This window comes from Lolium perenne, chromosome 3 (assembly GCF_019359855.2).
Source record: "Lolium perenne isolate Kyuss_39 chromosome 3, Kyuss_2.0, whole genome shotgun sequence".
Classification (NCBI taxonomy): domain Eukaryota; kingdom Viridiplantae; phylum Streptophyta; class Magnoliopsida; order Poales; family Poaceae; genus Lolium; species Lolium perenne.
This window is the reverse complement of record NC_067246.2, coordinates 155,302,530-155,322,729: the sequence shown is the minus strand read 5'-3', so window position 1 is coordinate 155,322,729 and position 20,200 is coordinate 155,302,530. Positions and strand designations below refer to the sequence as shown.

General features: G+C 48.2%; 1 protein-coding gene across 1 annotated transcript; it reads right to left on the bottom strand.

Annotated features, from left to right (window-relative positions):
- Positions 1-18,228: 18,228 nt before the first annotated feature.
- On the bottom strand, positions 18,229-19,953 carry LOC139838024 (uncharacterized). The gene is made up of 2 exons (XM_071827376.1): positions 19,221-19,953; positions 18,229-18,848 (listed from the first exon to the last, which is right to left on the bottom strand). Exons 1-2 carry the CDS (start codon positions 19,951-19,953, stop codon positions 18,229-18,231), a joined length of 1,353 nt encoding a protein of 450 aa, XP_071683477.1.
- Between the last annotated feature and the right edge of the window lie 247 nt (positions 19,954-20,200).

The window sequence follows — 20,200 nt, the reverse complement described above, 5'->3', positions numbered from 1 at the left end:
ACTAGATGAAGATGAATACGAGGCCCTTGTGCAAGCCGCCGTGGAAAGTGAAGAAGCTTATGAGCAAGAAAGTGGAGAAGATCCTCTCTTATGTGAGCATGACCCAAGTCCCTCACTTGTGGTCACTAGGGTGCTAACAACGCAACCTCACGCTATGGAAGAACAACGGTGCAACATCTTCCAAACCCGTGCCGGAATTGGTGGCAAATCGATCAAGGTCATCATAGATGGTGGAAGTTGCCATAGCCTTGCAAGCACCAAGTTGTGTGAGAAGCTCAACCTCACTCTCCGCAAGCATCCTCACCCGTACCATATCCAATGGTTGAGTGACAAGGGCAACGTCAAGATACAACATACCGTCACCGTCACTTTCAAGATTGGACCTTATGAGGACACTATCGAGTGTGACGTGGTACCCATGACGGTGTGCCACATGTTGCTTGGCCGCCCTTGGCAATTTGACAAGAAGGCTTTACATGATGGACTCTCCAACACATACACCTTCAAGGTCAACGACAAGAAGTTCGAGTTGTGCCTGATGACTCCTAGCCAAATCATCGCGGATAATGCGAAGGCTTTTGCAAGGGCACGACTCCGCACCCACCATAGTGAGATGAGAGGAGAGGGAGCGACCCACCACAAAGATAGTGAGCGCCACAAGCCATATATGAGTGAAACCAAGAGTGTTCTCCTAGCCACCAAGAGTGAGCGGAGAGAGGTCCAAGATAACCCATCCACCATATTGCACTACGTGCTCATATGCAAGGGACCCTCGTCGGCAACTAACGACTTAACCAACATTCCTCCGTCTTTGTTGTCTCTTTTGCAGGAGTTTCAAGACGTCTTCCCCGATGAGCTCCCTCATGGACTACCACCACTTCGAGGCATAGAACACCGCATCGACCTCATACCCGGTGCCCCGCTTCCAAACCGTGCCGCCTATCGCACCAACCCCGAAGAGACAAAGGAGATCCAACGCCAAATTCAAGATCTCCTCGCCAAAGGGTATGTCCGCGAAAGCCTAAGCCCTTGTGCGGTTCCCGTGATTCTTGTGCCTAAACCGGATGAGACGCAACGGATGTGTATCGATTGTCGCCCCATCAATGCCATTACCGTCCGTTACCGCCATCCCATTCCGCGTTTAGATGACATGCTTGATGAGTTAAGCGGTGCCACGATTTTCTCTAAAGTCGATTTGCGTAGTGGCTACCAGCAAATCCGCATGGCCATTGGTGATGAATGGAAAACGGCATTCAAGACCAAACTTGGTCTCTATGAATGGCTCGTTATGCCTTTCGGTCTTTCCAATGCACCATCTACTTTCATGCGCCTCATGAATCACATCTTGCATCCTTTCATTGGCAAGAGTGTGGTTGTCTATTTCGATGATATTCTCATTTATAGCAAAAACCTCGAGGACCATGTGCAACATGTGAGAGAGGTCTTGTGCATCTTGCGTCATGAAAAGCTTTATGCTAACCTCCCCAAGTGCACCTTTGCTCAAAACAAATTGGTTTTCCTTGGCTTTGTGGTTTCCGCTAATGGGATTGAAGTTGATTCTTCCAAGGTGGAGGCCATCCACAATTGGCCTACCCCTACAAATGTTGGTTAAGTCCGAAGTTTCCATGGACTTGCCGGGTTTTACCGCCGCTTTGTGAAAGATTTTAGCACCATTGCTTGCCCTTTGAATGAGCTTACCAAGAAGAATGTTCCGTTTGTTTGGGGCAAGGCCTAACAAAATGCTTTTGATGAGTTGAAGAAACGCCTTACCGAAGCTCCCCTTCTTGTTCTTCCAAATTTTGCAAAAACTTTTGAGATTGAGTGTGATGCAAGTGGGCTTGGTATTGGTGGTGTTCTTATGCAAGAGGGCAAACCCGTGGCATACTATAGTGAGAAGTTGGATGGCGCACGCCTCAACTATCCTATATATGAGAAGGAGCTCTATGCTTTGGTTCGTGTTCTTGAAGTTTGGCAACACTATCTTTGGCCAAAAGAGTTTATCATTCATTCCGACCATGAGTCCTTGAAATATTTGAAAAGCCAACACAACTTGAACAAACGACATGCAAAATGGGTCGAGTTCATTGAGTCCTTCCCATATGTGATCAAATACAAGAAGGGCAAGGACAATGTTGTGGTGGATGCTCTTTCCCGCAAAAACACCCTTTTGCTTACTCGTTTGGATTTTCATGATTTGGGACTTGAAGAGATCAAAGAACTCTATCCTTCCGATTCTTTCTTTGCTCCCATATTTGAGAAGTGCTCCGTTGAGTGAGGAGTGGATGATTTCTATTTGCATGATGATTACTTGTTTAAAGCTAACAAGATTTGCATTCCCGAGTCTTCGCTTCGAAAATTGCTTTTACAAGAGTCACATGGAGGTGGTCTTATGGGACACTTTGGTCGAGAGAAGACATATGCCATGCTCTCAACCCACTACTATTGGCCAAGAATGTACCGCGACGTGGAACGCCTTTGCCGCCGGTGCACCACTTGCTTACAAGCTAAGTCTACCTCCAACCCTTATGGTCTTTACACTCCATTGCCTATTCCATATGCACCATGGACCGATATTAGCATGGATTTCGTTCTAGGCTTGCCTCGCACTAAGCATGGTCATGATTCTATATTTGTGGTAGTGGATAGATTCTCTAAGATGGCTCATTTCATACCTTGCCATAAGAGCGATGATGCTTCACACATTGCTTCATTGTTTTTCAGGGAAATTGTTCGCCTACATGGAGTACCGCAAAGCATTGTGTCGGATCGAGACGTCAAGTTCATGAGTTATCTTTGGAAGTCGCTCATGGCAAAGTTTGGATTGAAGCTCTTATTCTCATCATCCTCGCACCCGCAAACGGACGACCAAACGGAAGTGGTCAATCGAAGCCTATCCACTCTCCTACGCATCCTCGTGAAGAAGAACTTGAAGTCATGGGAGGAGTGCCTTCCACACGCGGAGTTCGCCTACAACCGCGCCAAGCACTCGACAACATCAAGGAGTCCCTTCATGATCGTCTACGGGTTTGAGCCGCTCACGGCACTCGACATACTACCACTTCCCCTTCATGAGCGGATGAACATGGACTTCGACAAGCGCACCGCCGCCGTGAAGAAACTACATGAAGAAACAAGAGCTACCATTCAAGAACATGTGCTTCGTCAAGCTACCCGCCTCAACACCAAGAAGAAGGAACGCATATTCCAAGAAGGCGACCTCGTTTGGATCCACCTCCGGAAGGAAAGATTCCCTCATGAACGCAACTCGAAGCTCAAGCCAAGAGGAGACAGCCCCTTCAAGGTCCTCAAACACATCAACAACAACGCTTACGTCATCGACATCCCCACCTCCAAGTACTTGGTGAGCAACACGTTCAACGTTGCGGACTTATCGCCATATCATGAAGATGAGGAGGCACAAGAGTCGAGGGCGACTCTTTCCCAAGGGGGGGGAGATGATGCGGGGTGGCCTTCGGTCACCTCCACACCAAGACCAACAAGTCCCCCAAGTGGACCAATGACGCGAGCCCGAGTTAAAGCTCTACATGATGAGGTGAACTCGCTCCTCACCACCCTTGATCTTGGTACCCCTTTGGACGGAATGCTACCTCATGCCGATGTGTTATGTGTCATTAGGTACAAGGCTCATCAAGACCCCGGAGAGGACGACACGCCATGGCCAAGGGAAGGAGAGGAGCAGCTGGACATGGAGATGATCACGAAGCCGAACCCGACGTCGCTCGAAGCGCTCCAAGGAAGAGAAGGACGCTGGCCGGTCCAGGACCCGGTCAGACCGGCCCCACAACCGGACACCCCGGTCCCAAGCCCGGTCAACCGGGCGCCAACCGGCGCAGCTCCCTCGTACCAGACGAAGACCGGAAACCTCGCAGATTCCCGGTTGGCGCCCGGTCAACCGGACCCAGGACCGGACCACCCGGTCACAGGCCCGGTCAGACCAGATCCAAACCGGGTCTGACGAGAATGACCCACCAAACTGCCTTAAGTTATCCATTCGCGTACCTGTTTGCCCTTGCTGGCCATGTGTGCCTATATAAGTAGCTTGGACCCCTCCTTTACCCCTTAGACTTGTTTTGAACTCAAACCAACCTTTGAGCTTAGTCTCCCTAGGGTTATCATCCCTTTGTAATCAAGGCACCTTGGTTGTTGACTTGGATCTTGTTGAGTGAGATTCTAGTACAAGTTACTCTCTCTCCCTCATCAAGCTCTTCTTCTCCAACCCCAATCTCTCTCCGGGAATTCTGCCGCGTGCCTCTTCCTCAAGCGGGTCCTTGTACTTGAGCCAGGGGTTCTCAATGCCGGCATTTACATACGCCTCGTCCTCCTTCGCCCAATAGGGCTCCTTTCCCTCGTACCCACGGCTCCCAAGGTTGTGGTTGCCGATGTTAAGCTCCCGCATTTCCTTCCCCCACAACTTGCGATTCTTCGTCGCTTGTAGCTCTTCATTGGCCACAAAAGCATCAAAGTCCGCCTGGGAGACATGCGGAAAGGCAGAGTGGACCTCTTCGAAACCTTTGCCGTCAACAATCATCTTCCGCACCATGTACTTATAGCAGCTGAGGTGTTTGGTGAACTTCAAGAGGGCTTGTGAGTTCACAATGTTCTTGGATTCATCAGTGGAGGCTTAGTCACCTAGGAACTTGTATCGTGAGTGCAACCTCGCAATGAGCTGGGCTCGCAAATGCGCTTTGCTCTCAGCTCGGAGATCCGTCTCGTTGAGATTGATGACCTCTCGGAGGATACATGCCAGTTGGTTGCCGTACCCCTTGGCAACATCCTTAGGCTCCACCGGCAAACCACTGTCGGGGTCCACCTCTTTGACTGTGTCTCTGCCGGTGCCGACCGTGTTTTGGCGCCTTGCCTTCCGCGGCCTCTTGGCTCCACTTGTCCCGGTGGCAGTACTCCCGGCGGCGCCGCTAGGATCGTCGCCGCTTGTCTCGCCGCCATCCCCGGCGGCACCGGTTGCCTCATCGCCGCTAGGCTCGTAGGTACTACCCCCGGTGGCGCCGCTTGCCTCGTTGCCGCTTGGCTCATCAGCACTACCCCCAGCGGCATCCTCCATCTCATGGTCCTCGTCGCCGCCAACACCAGCTGCCTCGGCATCCTCCTCCGTCCTAAAGAAGTGCCTATTGTAGTGCTCCTCTAACTCTTCTTGAGACGACATGGTGGCTTGCACTAATAGAAGATGAAAAAGAGTTAGAATTCACGGAACAATTCGGCATGACCTTTGCTAAAAATTGGTCATGCCGAGTGCTAGAATTGCCGGAACGGAAATGAATCGACATTCCGGCACTCAATAGCAACTCAATCCCTGTAACCGAAATGCAAACATATAAATGCCATAACCATAACCATAACCATCTCCATAACCATGCCATCACCATAACCATCACCATATAAATTACAGTAGCATTTCAGCATATACATTATAGTGCCATTTTACATCAGCATAAAAATAACACTTGACAGCATCCATTTAAAACCAGAGAATGAACATAGTGAATTTTATATATCAACCAATTCTTGGCAGTAGGCATTTAAATGAAGAACCACTTTATCAACTAAACCTACTAATAAGCAGTGCTACATCAAACTCTGCTTAGTGCTCAGTGCAACATAAGATATGAATGATACAGGAATAAGCAGCAGCATCAGCTACTATCATAAGACAGATTTCCCAAACACTAAAATAAAAATGGAAATGCTGACATACAAAATTTCATACAACATATAAATGGCAGAGAGCATTTTCTCTGGTTAAGGGAACACATAAATGTTGAGAATAACATGTATTTTACAATAGCATGGACCATTTTCTCTGGTTAAGGGGACCATTTTCTCTGCAATAGCATTTTCTTTTGTCCAGAGAATGAATTGAACCACCATACCACCATATCTCAAATTCTCAAACAAGCATAAATGAATTGAACCAGAGAATGAATTTAAAAGAATGAATTGAACTAGAATTTCAGCCAGCAAACATCTATAGAATTTATAGAATAGCATGAACATCTATAGAATTTAAATGTATACTAGTTCTCTGAGCATTTACCAACAAGTTAAATGAACCAAGCATTTGTGAGATGGCTCTGTAGATGAACTAGTTGCATTAGAAATACATGTTATTCTCCAACAGGTTATTCATTTTCATTTAAATGAAATGAAAAACTAACATACTGCCTAGTGCCTAGTTCTTCTCCAACAATCATTTCATTTTCTTTTTTCACCATGTATTCTAGTCTGTACAAAAATGAGCATGCAAAAATGAACCAGAGCATGCAAAATCTCAACTTGAGATACCAAGCATTTTGATTAACCAACTAAATCAACCAGTAGGAGTAGCATGACCATTTTTTCATCATTTTTTTAAATGAACCAGAGAATGAATCCTCCAACTTGGCCAGCATTTACAATTTTTTAGGGAAGCATCAAATGAATCTGAACCAGGGAGGGTATTCATGCATTTTCCTTGTACTGCTACTCCAGAGACCATGAGCATTTTTGCATTTTTACATCAAATAAATTCAGCTTTTTTTGCATCAAATGAAACCAGAGGGTATTCAAATGAATCTAAACCAGGGAGGGTATTCATCAAATGAATTCAGCATTTTTGCATGACCATGAGCATGCAACACTGCCAGCAATTCATTTTACATATCAACCAATGAATTTTATATATCAAATTCTCTAGGTACTGCAAGGATAAAAAATTTATTTTCATTTTCTTTTTTGGCAGTGAGCATGAGCATGAACTCCAATGAACCCTAACTAGCAGGAACCCTAGCCGGGAGGGGGGAATGTGGAGGGAAGGGGAGAGGGGAGGGAAGAGGGGAGGGGGAAGGTGGAGGGAAGGAGAGAGGGAAGCTCACCAATGGTGACGGTAGCAACGATGGTAGCCTCTCCTCTTCCTCCTCGAGGTGCACGGCCTCCTCCTCCTCGATGTGCGGCGGCCTCCTTCTCGGGTCCTCCGCGACGGCGTACAGGGAAGGTGGTGGGGGCTGGTGGAGGGGATGGTGGAGGACGGTGGCGGGGCAGAATGGCGGCGCTCGAGAGGGGGGAGTTGGGGTGGCGCGCGCGGCTCCTTCTTCTCCAACGACAGCGGTGCTCGATGTAGGCAGAGGGGGATTTGGCTGGGGAGAGGAAGAGAGAAAACGGTTAAGTCATTGTTACAGCTGTGCCATGCTTATTGCCAGCGCACCAGGTCCCTCGTTCGCCGGGGACACGTATACCCCCGACGAACAATGGACGTGGTGCGCCGACAATAAGCGTGGCACAGCTGTAACCTGGGACATGTGTAGCAGTACTATACATGCTATACAAAATCCTATACTTATTTATTTATTTCTTTCCTTTCTCTTTATTGTATGTTTATTTTCTTTTACCCAAAATGCTATACTATTTTATTTTTCTTATCTTTTCAAGATAATAACAAAGAAATATGCATGAGTTATGTAAAAAAACATGAAGAGTGTTTCACAAAATAATACATACACAAAATATTGACCAACACAATATTAATTAGTCATACATAAAATATTGGCCATGACCATATGAGTAGTTATGAATTACACAAAATATGAGTTATAGATTGCAAATAAAGTTTTACATCATCGATTGAGAAGAGTGTTTCGCTTTCTTCTTGCTTTTCTTGCTCGTCGTTGAATAATTTAGCCCCGTGTCGTGATTTCTTCTTTTGAAGGGTCGACCTGACCTCGGTAGCGTGGTCCTGCTTCTTCTTGTGGTGTATGTTGTGTCTTCGTCCTCGGATTCTTCCATCATTGGGTCTCCGACTTGTCCTTCGAAGTCTTCCTCGTTGGCGACTCCATCCATTCCGACGATGGTCCTCTTGCCTCTCCTCACGATAACACGGCTAGGCCTGGATGGGTCGGTTATGAAGAAGCATTGGTGCACGTGTTCGCCGCACCCATGGCTCATTCTGCGCGGTGGCGTTCGTGGACTTTGATTTGTTGGCTTCGGGTAGAAACATGGTGGTGAAATACCGGTCTTCTTTTGTGACGCTCTTAGCCCATCTGATACGGAACATCGGCACTTTCTCCCCAGCGTAGCTAAGCTCCCAGATTTCCTCGATTCTTCCGTAGTATCTAGTCTTTACGTCACCCGTCCAGGAATCCATCGTTACCCCTGAGTTCTGGTAAACACTGTTCTTGTCTTTTTCTTCCGTGTAGAATGTGTACCCGTTGATATCGTATGCTTGGTAAGTCATGATGTTGGGCGCGGGGCCATGTGACAAGGCCAATACTAGTTTATCCTTGTCAGAATCCATTGGTGGGGGATTAGCATCAATGTGGTCTTTGAACCAGCGCGCGAAAGAGGAGTTGTGCTCTCTGTATATTTCTGCTTCCGTCATCATCGGCTTGCCACTGTTCTCTATCATGGTTTTGTGCTCTTTCAACCAAGGATCGATCAAGTCAATGTGTTGTAGCGCTACTAAGTTGGCCCTATCAAAGTCGGAAGTCCGACCAGACATGTGCACGTGCAGTTCCTTCCTTCCATTTTTGTGGCCTACTCCCTCTAACCTGCGGACCTTCTTGTTAGGAGGCAAACCAACAGGGTCCTCGATGTCTAGATAATTCGTGCAGAAAGAGATGCACTCTTCGGTGAGCCAGCCCTGGACGATGCTTCCATCCGGATGTGACCTGTTACGAACGTATCCTTTAATGACCCCTTCATTCTTTCAAACGGCATCATGTTGTGTAAGAATGCCGGCCCTAGACTGACGATATCATCCATGATATGGATCAACAGATGGACCATCACGTCAAAGAATGCAAAGTGGAAGTACATCTCCATCTCACATAGGATCACCACAATCTCTTCCTGGAGCCTTGCGAGTTTCTTCACGCTTATCGACTTCCGAGTTATGACGTCGAAGAAGTTACAGAGCCCAGTCAGCGTTGCACGGACATGGTCATCCATTATACCTCGGATTGCAACCGGAAGAATCTGCGTCATCATCACGTGACAGTCATGAGACTTCATGCCGCTGAAGTTTCGTTTCTTGGGGTCCATGTATCTGCTTATTAGCCCGGAGTAACCGAAGGGCACTCTGACTCCTAGAATGCAACTGAAAAATTGATCGACCTCGGCCGGACTAAAAGTGAAGCTGGAGGGGGGACAGTAATAGTCTGGCTGCTTAATCCTTTTGCGCTTCTGACCGCCGTCCGCCTCCTCCTCCGACTGTCCCTCTTGGGCCGGCGGGATCTGAAGCTCTTCCCTGATGCCCAAAACTTTCAGGTCGTGTCTTGCTTTCGGCCCATCTTTGGTCGGTCCGGCATGTTGAGAAGAGTGCCAAGCAAGCTCTCGCACACGTTCTTTGTAATATGCATGACATCAAGGCAGTGAGGTGTATCGAGAATTTTCCAGTACGGCAAGTCCCAAAACACGGACCTCCTTTTCCATACACCAATGAGCGGCGTCGTTTCCTTTTTCTTCTTCTTCTCTCCAGGCTTTTGACGAATCTTTCCCGGCGCAGGGCACTCCTTCCAACCTTTCAGTAATGTATCGATCTCTTCGCCGCTCTTCTTACGTGGAGGTCCTCGGGGTTCATTTGTACCATCGAACAGATCTCCACGCTTTCTCCACGGGTCAGTCTTCTGTAGCCACCTTCGATGCCCCATGTAAACTGTTTTCGAAGAGCCGGGATCCTTACCAAGATGCCAAAACATCGTCTCTTCCATGCACCTGACACATGCCTTGTGTCCATGGCACACCTGGCACGAAATGTAACCGTATCCGAGGTAGTCCTGCACTGTCGTGATCAACGCGGCTCTCAAAGGGAAATATTCTTCCGCGACGGCGTCCCATGTATCTACCCCTTCCTCCGCCCACAACGTTTCAAGCTCCTCCTTTAATAGTTCGAGATACATGTTGATATCGTTTCCTGGCTGTGTCGGCCCTTGAATTAGCATACTCATCTGTATGTACTTCCTCTTCATGCACAGCCAGGGCGGGAGGTTGTAGATCCATACAAACACGGGCCATGTGCTATGTGTGCTGCTCTGGTTTCCGAACGGATTGAATCCGTCCGTGCTCGCACCCAACCTGATGTTTCTGGGATCTGCCCCAAAACTTCCGAATTCATTGTCTAATGCATTCCACTGGCTTGCATCCGAAGGGTGCGTCAGCACTAGGTGCTCAATCCGCTCTTCATCATTCAACACTGCCTCCTTTCTTTCTGCGTGCCAGCGCATGAGCTTTGCTTCCTTGCGGTCTGCGTAGAACCGTTGAAGCCGGGGGGCGAGCGGGAAGTACCACACAACTTTCCGAGGAGCTTTATTCTTCCCTTTCTTGTACCGTTCAGCTTCACACACGGGACATTTGGTCTTGTCCATGTGCTCATTGCGATACATGATACGGTCGTTGATGCAGGCGTGATACTTTTCGTGGGGTAAGTCGAGAGGGCACGTGATTCTCTTGGCCTCGGCTAGACTACCAGGACACGTGTTCCCGGCAGGAAGGAGATCTTTCACGTATTCCAGGATGTCGTCGACGCTTGTGTCCGTCCATCCGTGTTTCGCCTTCATCTGCAGCACATCGAGAGCTACTCTCAAGCGAGACTCCCCCAACCCGCGACCTGAGTCGTACAACGGAGTATTCGAGTCTATCTCGAGTTGCTCAAGCTTTGATTTCCGCTTGGCGCCTTTCGTCTTTTCGAGAAGCAGATCTTGAAGATGAGGGTCCCGCACGACTGAAGCTAGCGGCACCTCTTCGTCGTCGTCAAGGTTATTGTCGTCGTCAAGGTTATCGTCCTGTGCGACAAACTCTTCATCGTCATCAATATCATGATGCCCTCCTTCTAGCCGGCCATTATTACCACCTGCTGCCGTCGCCCCATTGACCTCCGTGCCATCATCACTCATCCATTGAGTGTGTCCATGCATGAAACCATTAGTGAGCAGGTGCCCCTGCAATTTGCCTGAATACGGGTCAAACCATTTCCCTCGTTTGCATCTCCGGCACGGACACAATACCTCCGTGCGGTTATTTTCATACATGTCGATGATCGCGTGTTTCAGATATCTCATCACGACGCTTTCACTCATCTCGATAACCATTATCGCCTGCACGGTAAGATTATATAATTGATTAGAACCATCCATCCGTTGGTAGTTTTCACGGAAAATTTCGGCATGACCTTCCTACACGGTAGGACATAGGAGCGCCAGAAATGTGCCGAAACGGAAACTTAAAGAATCAACATTTCGGCGCAATGTTGGCAACTCATTTTCAACGCCAACACACACAAGCACAAACACACACACAACATATATATATGCCACACACGAGCTTTTGCTTCAAATGTCCAATATATATCGATTTCATTCCTCAATTTGTTCATTAATCACCTATTTGTTTGATATATTCGTCAACGAGATCGAGACGACGCGCCGCGACCACGGCGTATGGAAGCCGACTTTCTAGATCTAGATCTAGATTGAGCGGTCAATGCGGGATAGTAGATCTAGATCTACATAGAGGGATGTGGGAGATACATGTAGGAAGGGAAGATTTGCTCAAAAAATATGATTTTGTTTGGTCAAATTAGCTAAATTGGGGATAGGAATAGGCAAAAATGAGCTGGTTTGGTAGAAGGGTCGGGTTGTGTGGATGAGGAGTGAGTGAAGTGGCTTGTGTGAGTGCTGGTTGGAGGATGTGTAATAAGTCCCAGGTTACTGCCGGCGCACCAGGACCTGGGTGCGCCGGCAGTATATAACCCATCCAGCTATATCTGCTCCAGACCAGGCCCACCAAGCATTGCCGGCGCACCAGCCCATGAGCGCGCCGGCAAAGGTAAATTACCGCCGGCGCGCTCATGGGCTGGTGCGCCGGCAATGCTTCGTGGGCCTGGCCGAGTTGCTGCGAGGTGTTACCAGGAAATAGCGCCGGCGCGTCGGATCAGAAGGTGCGCCGGCAGTGGGCGTCCATCGACGGCGCGGTGCTTATTTGGTGCGCCGGCAACATGTTCCACCGGCGCACGTCCAAGGTGGTGCGGCGGCACCACTTGCCTCCACCTATAGGCCTTTTCCTAGTAGTGCTTGCTCTGTTACGAGCTGCTCTGTGACTTTCTCCCGAACTACCCGATTGTCGACTCAAGTCCGCCCTTCGCCTGCTTGACGCCGAAGCTGCGGCTTGCCTCCTATCTAGCTCAATTCTCTGTTTTTCGAGCTCCCGTCTAGTACGAGCAAGTCTATACTGGTAACCTTGTGACTCTTCAGGTGTCGCCACTATGGTCATTGGCTCTGTGCCATCCACGGCTCTTGCAACTATGTCCCATACTGCCTGCGGAAATTGCACCATCTCTCGTGTTCCAGGCCCGATATATTTGGTCCCCAAACCTCGCGTGAGATCTGCGGGATCGACGTACGGATTTCCCGCGTCGTCAAAGTTCTCTGATGTCTCCTCCTGTGGACGACTTGTTTCTCCAATTGCATAGATTTGATGGTATTTTGAATTTTGAACTTTGTCGGGATTGGTGACACCATCATATAGATTGGTGAAGACCTCTCCAACAATAGTGGATCTGTCGATGAAGTTGAAGCTGTTGATGTTGCTCGAGTCATTGCTCATATCAGAGTCTGCAGATGACTCGAAGGACATGTCGTTGAAGATCTTGGCGAGTTTTTCACTTGCCATAGTGTTTATGAAGCGTGGCGGCGAAATCTCCTCGTCTCCTTTCTCAGTCGATGACGTGGAGTTCAAAAAATCGGAATCAATCTCCGATAATTCCGATGAGATCGGAATTTCGAGGCGATACGATCCTTCCTTCTCGGCGCGGAAGTGGAACTTGCCAAACGTCATCTCCATAGGCTCCTCCAGATATGCATATGCATCCAAACGGGAGGGCGGGTGAGGAACAAAATAGACTAGACCAGTTTCGTTCTGTATACCTTTATCCATCGCGTTGCTTGCTATCGAAGAAGTCGACGATCTTGAACGTGCCATCGAGATCAGCTCCTTGTCGCCTCCAATTCCAACAGACGGCGCCAATTGACAAGGGATTAACTTATCAATTCCTACGAGTTGTAGACTAGGGTTTAGTTGGAAGTAGAGGGCAAGTAGATCTCGAGGGTTTCAGCCGAAAAGTACTCGACGATTAAGAAACTAGGGTTTGCGTGAAACAATGAATCGATCCTTTCTTTGTCCCTCGACCCCCCCTTATATAGGAGGCGGAGCCGAGAGATTCGTGGTACACAAGTTTACAGAGTCCGGGAGGGTTTCTGAACCGTCCCGTAATAATTACAAGTTGATATTCCTAATACAATTCTATCTTTCCTTAATACTAATTGGGCTTCCAGGCTTCATATTCTTTGACTTGTGGACCTTCAATAAACCCCGGGTACCATCTTCAGCAGGCCCATTGGGGATGCCTATGTCAGTAAGTTACAATCTTGAGATGGGACATGCTCAAGATGATCATGCAAGATAACCAAGTGGAATAGCACGGCCATGATACCATGCATCCCATAATCACAAAGATAATAGTGGAGTATCACCACTAGGGAGTACCCCACTTGCAACCATACATAGACAACATAAATAGAGAGAACAACACACATAGAATCAAGGTGCTTTGGATATCAACAAATGACATCCAACTAGACACCAAATCAGAGATCAAAAGATGGCTTTCCTTGGTTGGCTTGTCCCTGGTCTTCCTCAAATCCTTCTCCAAAGTCCTCCCCTTCAACTTCACCCTCGTTCGTATCTAGCGTTGCAAAAGTAAACGATGCATACAATCAATATCCAAGTCAAGAACCAAAGGTAAATAAATAAAAGATGAAAATATGCATGGGAGTTGTTTGGTAGTAACAAAACATGGTTTGGCCGATCTTAGAATAAAAAGGTGACAAGGTTTAAATAAAACAAACAAATGTAAACCCTAATATTGCATGTGACACACATACAATCATAACCAGAGACAAATTTCATGAACAGAGACTAGTTGTATTTTTCCTAGGTGCACAGTAACAATCTAAAATTAACACAATTGGATTCATTCAAAAATACTTATTTTCCAAATTTTGAGGCTAGAAATACTAACCAGAAAACAGTGGACAACTTTATTTACTAAAAATCGTATACAAATCCTAAAAATACGTGGTCAGTGGCAACTGAAAGATATTTTCAAACTGGTTCTAATGCAATTGGAATCATATCAATCGGAGCGACCAAACTAAAGTTCTACACTAAAAGGCTCGCAGATACTTTTCAGTTTTTAATATCTAAAACAAAAATTTTAAACGAATTTCCCTGGGCGGGAAACTCAGGGCCGTGCGGTGCTGTGGTGATGGGCCAGCCCAGTGGGGCTCTCCGGTGGTCGGAGAAAAAGAAAAGAAAAGGCCGAGGGCCCGCGGCGGGCCAGGCCGTGCATGGCCAGCGTGGCTGCATGGCCCATGCAGCCGCTGGATCGGGATCCGACGGCCAGGAGCCGTCGCGTCGATGACGCGCGCGAGGCGCAGAGGAGAAAGGGGGCGGCCAGGGGCTTACCGGCGGCCTGCGGTGGCGTGGCTTGGCTTAGGCGGCTTGGCGGCGTGGGTGTGCAGCTCGTGGGCGTCCTGGCGGTGCTCGGACACGTCGGCGTCGCCTTGCTTGGCGACGTCTGCTTCACGGGCGTCGCCGGTGCGTCGCCATCGTCGTCGCCTCGCTGCAGATCTATGCGGCAGAGGGTAACAGAGGGGGTTAGGCGCGTCAGTAGGTGGTGCTAGCGATGAAAGGGAAAGGAGAGAGGCAGGGGAGTGGTGTCGTCGACGGCTTCTCCTCGTCACCTTCACGGTGACCACGGTGGCGATGGCGTCGGGTGGCAGCAGCAGCGGCTCGAGTAGCAGCTCGAGCGGCCAGGCAGTGGGTGAGGCAGCCTAACGGCGTGTGAGTGGGGGAGTTGAAGAGGAAGTGGTGGTGCTGGGGGGGGGGGTTTATAGGCGAGGAGGGGAGCTGGTAGTGGCGTGGGCGATGCAGGTGGCCAACGGGCGCGCGAGGGCTGGCGTCACTGGCCGGGCCCAGGGTGACGTCTCCCTGGTGGCGTCAGCGAGGGGAGGGAGTCGAGGCGGTGCGCGGCCGACGAGGGTGATGGCGGGCGACGCGAGGCGTCGAGCCATCATGGCTCTGCCAGCGTGGCGCGCGCGTGCGTTTAGGGCTAGGGTTTGGCGCGGGAGGGGGATCTGGTGGTGTTTGGGCCAAGAGAGAGGGGTGGAAGGGGGCCAGGGTTGGGCCAGAGTAAGGGAGGGAGAGGTGGTGTCGATCACGGCCCAAACCAGGGAGAAATCAAAACGAGAGGGGAGAAGAGAGAAAAGAGGGGGAGGTTCCCCTCCTCTTTGTCTCATGGTCATATTTTAAGAAAAGGAGAAAAAGTAAAAAGGGGCAGGGATAAAAGAAAAGGGGGTCATGTCATGTGCATGTGCCAAGTTGTGGCATCAAGTGCATGAGCATATGTGTTGAAGAAAATAAATGGATAAAGAAGTGGTGTTGGTGTTGGTGGTGTAACCCTAGGTGATGAGGTGGCATCAACCAAAGAAGAGAGGTGAGTGTTCCCTCTTATCAAAAGGGGTGATGATCATCAAGAAGAACTAGGGTTTTTAGGGGTGAAGTGAAAAATTAAGGAGGTTGTCATTTGCATAAAAGGGAAAACCCTAATAATCCTATGTGAGGTACAAAAATAGCACTTAAGGTTATTTCCAAACACAAACTCCTAGTGAGAAATTTAGAACTAGGCTAAGCATAAACACAAATAAGTACACTCACAAACATAAAATAAAAGTTTTTGTTGGTTCCAAATCTTAAGTAAGAGGAAAATGCAGGTTCTGAAAAAAATGGGGTGTTACAGACCTTCCCCCCTTAAAAGAATCTCGTCCCGAGATTCCAAGGCTAGGAGCTTGAAAAGATAGGGGATCTCATGTCTTAGGTAATCCTCTCGTTCCCAGGTGGCTTCATCTTGGGAGTGGTTACTCCATTGGACTTTAAAGAATTTAATTTTCCTCTGGCAGGTAACTCTAACAGCTTCCTCCAAAATGTGAATGGGGTTCTCTCGGTAGGTTAAGTCATGATTTAAATCGATTGCCCAGTAATCGATATCTTTAAAGACCTCGGGTTTGTCTGGTGCTTGAAGACACTTCCGAAGTTGGGAGATATGGAATACGTCGTGGAACTCCGACAATTCAGGGGGCAGTTCAAGTTGGTAAGACACTTCTCCTCTTCGGCCTAGTACCTTGAAAGGGCCAATATATCTTGGCGCTAGTTTGCCCTTGACATGGAAACGTTTCATTCCTTTGAGGGGTGTCACCCGAAGATAGGCAAAATCTCCGATGCTGAAAGTCAATTCCCGGAGCTTGGTATTGGCGTAACTCTTTTGGCGGGACTGTGCAGCTTTCAGACGGTCACGGATAAGATGAACTTGTTCCTCGTCTTCTCGAAGTATATCAGGCCCGAACACTTGGCTTTCTCCGGTCTCGGACCAGTTGATAGGGGTCCGACACTTCCTTCCATATAGGGCCTCAAAAGGTGCCATCTGGAGACTAGCCTGATAGCTGTTATTATAAGAGAACTCTGCGAAGGTAGGAAATCTTCCCATTTGGTTCCATAAGCAAGAACACAGGCTCGGAGCATGTCTTCCAAAATCTGATTTACTCTTTCAGTCTGTCCTCCGGTTTGAGGGTGATAGGCAGTGCTGAAAGATAATTTGGTGCCCATAGCTTCGTGAAGCTGTTTCCAGAAACGGGAAGTAAACTGAGTGCCTCGATCTGATACTATGACCTTGGGAACTCCATGAAGACTAACGATTCTGGAGATGTAAAGTTCTGCTAATGTTCTTCCGCAGTCGGTGGTCTTGACAGGCAGGAAATGAGCGACTTTTTTGAGATGATCGTCTATTACCCAAATTGAATCATGTCCACGGCTAGATATGGGAAGGCCGGTGATAAAGTCCATTCCCACCTCATCCCACTTCCACACCGGTATTTTCAAAGGTTGCAAAAGTCCGGTAGGGTGTTGGTGCTCAGCTTTAACTTTTTGGCAGATATCACACCGAGCGATAAAGAACACAATATCACGTTTCATTCTGTGCCACCAATAAGTGTCTTTCAGATCTTGATACATTTTGGTTCCTCTAGGGTGAATAGAATAAGGAGTATTGTGGGCTTCCTCCATTATTAGGTTCTTCAGAGCATGAAGGCTTGGTACGCAAATACGTCCGGTGTACCACAGAATTCCCTCATGGTCGATAGAATATCTAGCTACTCCTTCTTTCCTCATTCGGCGCTTGATTCCTTCAATACTCTCGTGTCCCACTTGGGCTTCCTTAATTTGATCTAGTAACGTAGGTCTGGCCTCCATGGCAGCAAGAAATCCATGGCTAACCAATTCTAATCCGAATTCTTCAAACTCTTGATACAGCAAAGGTTGCTCGACTCTTAGTCGGTTGTTGAGGGAACAAGGTTCTCTGCTGAGAGCGTCGGCGACTATGTTGGCTTTTCCAGGGTGGTAATGGATACTGAGATCATAGTCTTTGATCAACTCGATCCACCTTCTCTGTCGCATGTTCAACTCTCTCTGAGTGAAAATGTACTTAAGGCTTTTGTGATCGGTGTAGATATCACACCGATTACCAATGAGGTAGTGGCACCAAGTCTTAAGGGCATGAACTACATCGGCTAACTCAAGGTCATGGGTGGGGTAGTTGGTTTCATGGGGTTTGAGTTGTCGGGAGAGATAAGAGATTACTTTGCCTTCTTGCATTAAGACACTTCCAAGACCAAGCTTGGAGGCGTCACAATAGATTATGAAGTCCTTGGTGACGTCGGGCATGGTCAAGATGGGAACTGAGACAAGTCACCTTTTTAATTCTTGGAAACTCTCTTCACACTTATCCGTCCATTCAAACTTCTTATCCTTTTTGAGCAGTAGAGTCATTGGTTTGGCGATACTTGAGAATCCTTCAACGAACTTGCGGTAATATCCTGCCAATTCGAGGAAGGATCTTACCTCAGTAACGTTCTTAGATGGTTGTCGCTCCACAATGGACTTGATTAGAGAGGGATCAACCGAGAGTCCTCCGGCAGATAGGACGTGGCCAAGAAATCCAACTTCCTTGAGCCAAAACTGGCATTTACTGAACTTAGCATAGAGTTGATGTTGTCTAAGGGTACCCAAAACAAGTCTCAGATGTTCTTTATGCTCTTCTTCCGTTTTGGAGTAAACCTAGATGTCATCGATGAAAACCACAACAAATTTGTCGAGGTATTCCATGAAGACCTTGTTCATGAGGTTCATGAAGTAGGCGGGGGCATTGGTGAGTCCAAAGGACATTACGGTGCACTCGAACAATCCGTAACGGGTAGTAAAGGCAGTCTTGGGAATGTATGATTCTCTGACTTTGAGCTGGTGATATCCGGTGCGAAGGACTATCTTGGAGAAAACTTTGGCTCCATTCATCTGGTCAAATAGATCATCAATCTTGGGCAGAGGGTACTTGTTTTTGATGGTGACATCATTGAGCCTCCGGTAATCCACACATAAGCGAATGGTTCCATCTCTTTTGTCCACGAAGATCACAGGTGATCCCCATGGTGAAGCACTAGGTCGGATCAGACCTTTCTCCAACATGTCATCCAATTGTCTCTTCAATTCAATCAGCTCTTGGGGGTTCATACGATATGGTCTCTGGGCTATAGGTGCGGTGCCCGGGATTAGCCTTATGATGAACTCAATATCCCGATCTGGGGGCATACCGGGCAATTCCTCCGGGAAAACATCAGGATACTCACAGAGAATAGGAACTTGGTCAAAGTTGGGTCCAGAGATGCTTTTCTTGCAGAAGGCTTTGGATGAGTGTATAGTGGCAGTGTATTTTACTGGTAGGCCTTGATCATTAGTCAGGGTAATGGATTTTTGGACGCAGTCTATGTGTCCCTTATACTTGGTCATCCAGTTCATTCCAAGAATTACCTCCAAACCTTGAGCTCCTAAAACTATAAGTTCGGATTGGGAAGGTATCCCTTGTATGATAATCAGAACGTTTTTGCAAGATAACCGGGTTTTAGCAGTGGATCCGGGAATTATAACTAACATGAGGCGTCTCATGGTAGTCGGTTTCATCCCACTTTTCTTAACGAAGGGTTCGGTAACGAAAGAATGAGATGCTCCTGAATCAAAAAGAACTCGGGTAGGAGTGGAGTGAACTAGGAACGTACCCATCACAATGTCCGGAGCTTCCTCAGCCTCTTCAGCGTTGGCATGGTTTAGGTGTACATGGGCGGCATTTGCTTGCTTCTTGATAACAGGCTTCTTTCCTGACGCAGTTCTAGCTTGAGCTTGGTTGGGCCTTGGTGCATTGGCGCGCTGAGGCGTCTTCATCTTGGTAGGGCACTCACGAGAGAAGTGCCCCGGCTTCCCACAAGCAAAACATCCATCTCCCTCAGTACGAGGTGGGGGATTGGGGCGAGGGTTGTTGTTGTAACCTCCTCCTCCGGAATGATATTGTGGAGCTAAACGGTTGGTATTGTAGGTGTTGGGATGGTAGGTAGGAGCTGAGGTGGGGTTTCTCTGGGGCAGATTAGATGATCTGGTAGGAGGTGGGCTGCGGTACTTGGGGTTGCTGGGTCCACTCTGTTGATGTTGCATCTTGCGCTTCCTGGTCTCATAAGCAGCCTTGCGCTTGGATTCCACCATGATGGCAGCATCCACTAGCGCCTCCAAGTCGGGGTAGGGTACAACCACAAGAATACTCTGGATCTCCTCGTGCAGACCATTCATAAAACGGACGCATTTCTTCTCATCAGTGTCAGTGTCCTGAGGGGTGTACCTTGCTAAGGTGTTGAACTTGTCGAGATAATCCACCACATTGGAGTTATTCTGTTTTAAGTTGAAGAACTCATCGCGCTTCATCTTGATCAATCCTGTCGGAATGTGGGCCCTGCGGAACATGGCGGTGAACTCCTCCCAGTTAATGACATGATCTGTGGCTTGCATAACTTTGACGTTCTCCCACTAGGCTCTCGCAGGGCCGGAAAGAAAATGGGTGGCGAGAAGAACTTTTTCCTGCTCTCCCACGGCAGCGACTTCCAAGTTGTTCTCGATGGTGCGGAGCCAATCATCCGCGTCGAGGGAAGCGGTACACTTAGAGAACACGGGTGGGTTGGTGTTCTGAAAATCCCTAAGCCGTGACCTTGGG

Excerpts from the sequence above, each read along its gene's own strand:
- LOC139838024 (XM_071827376.1), bottom strand. The coding sequence starts at position 19,953 with ATGTTCCGCAGGGCCCACATTCCGACAGGATTGATCAAGATGAAGCGC. Across the intron at positions 18,849-19,220 it reads AGCTCCGGACATTGTGATGG|CCTTCTGCAAGAAAAGCATC; the intron begins GTACGTTCCTAG and ends ACTCATCCAAAG.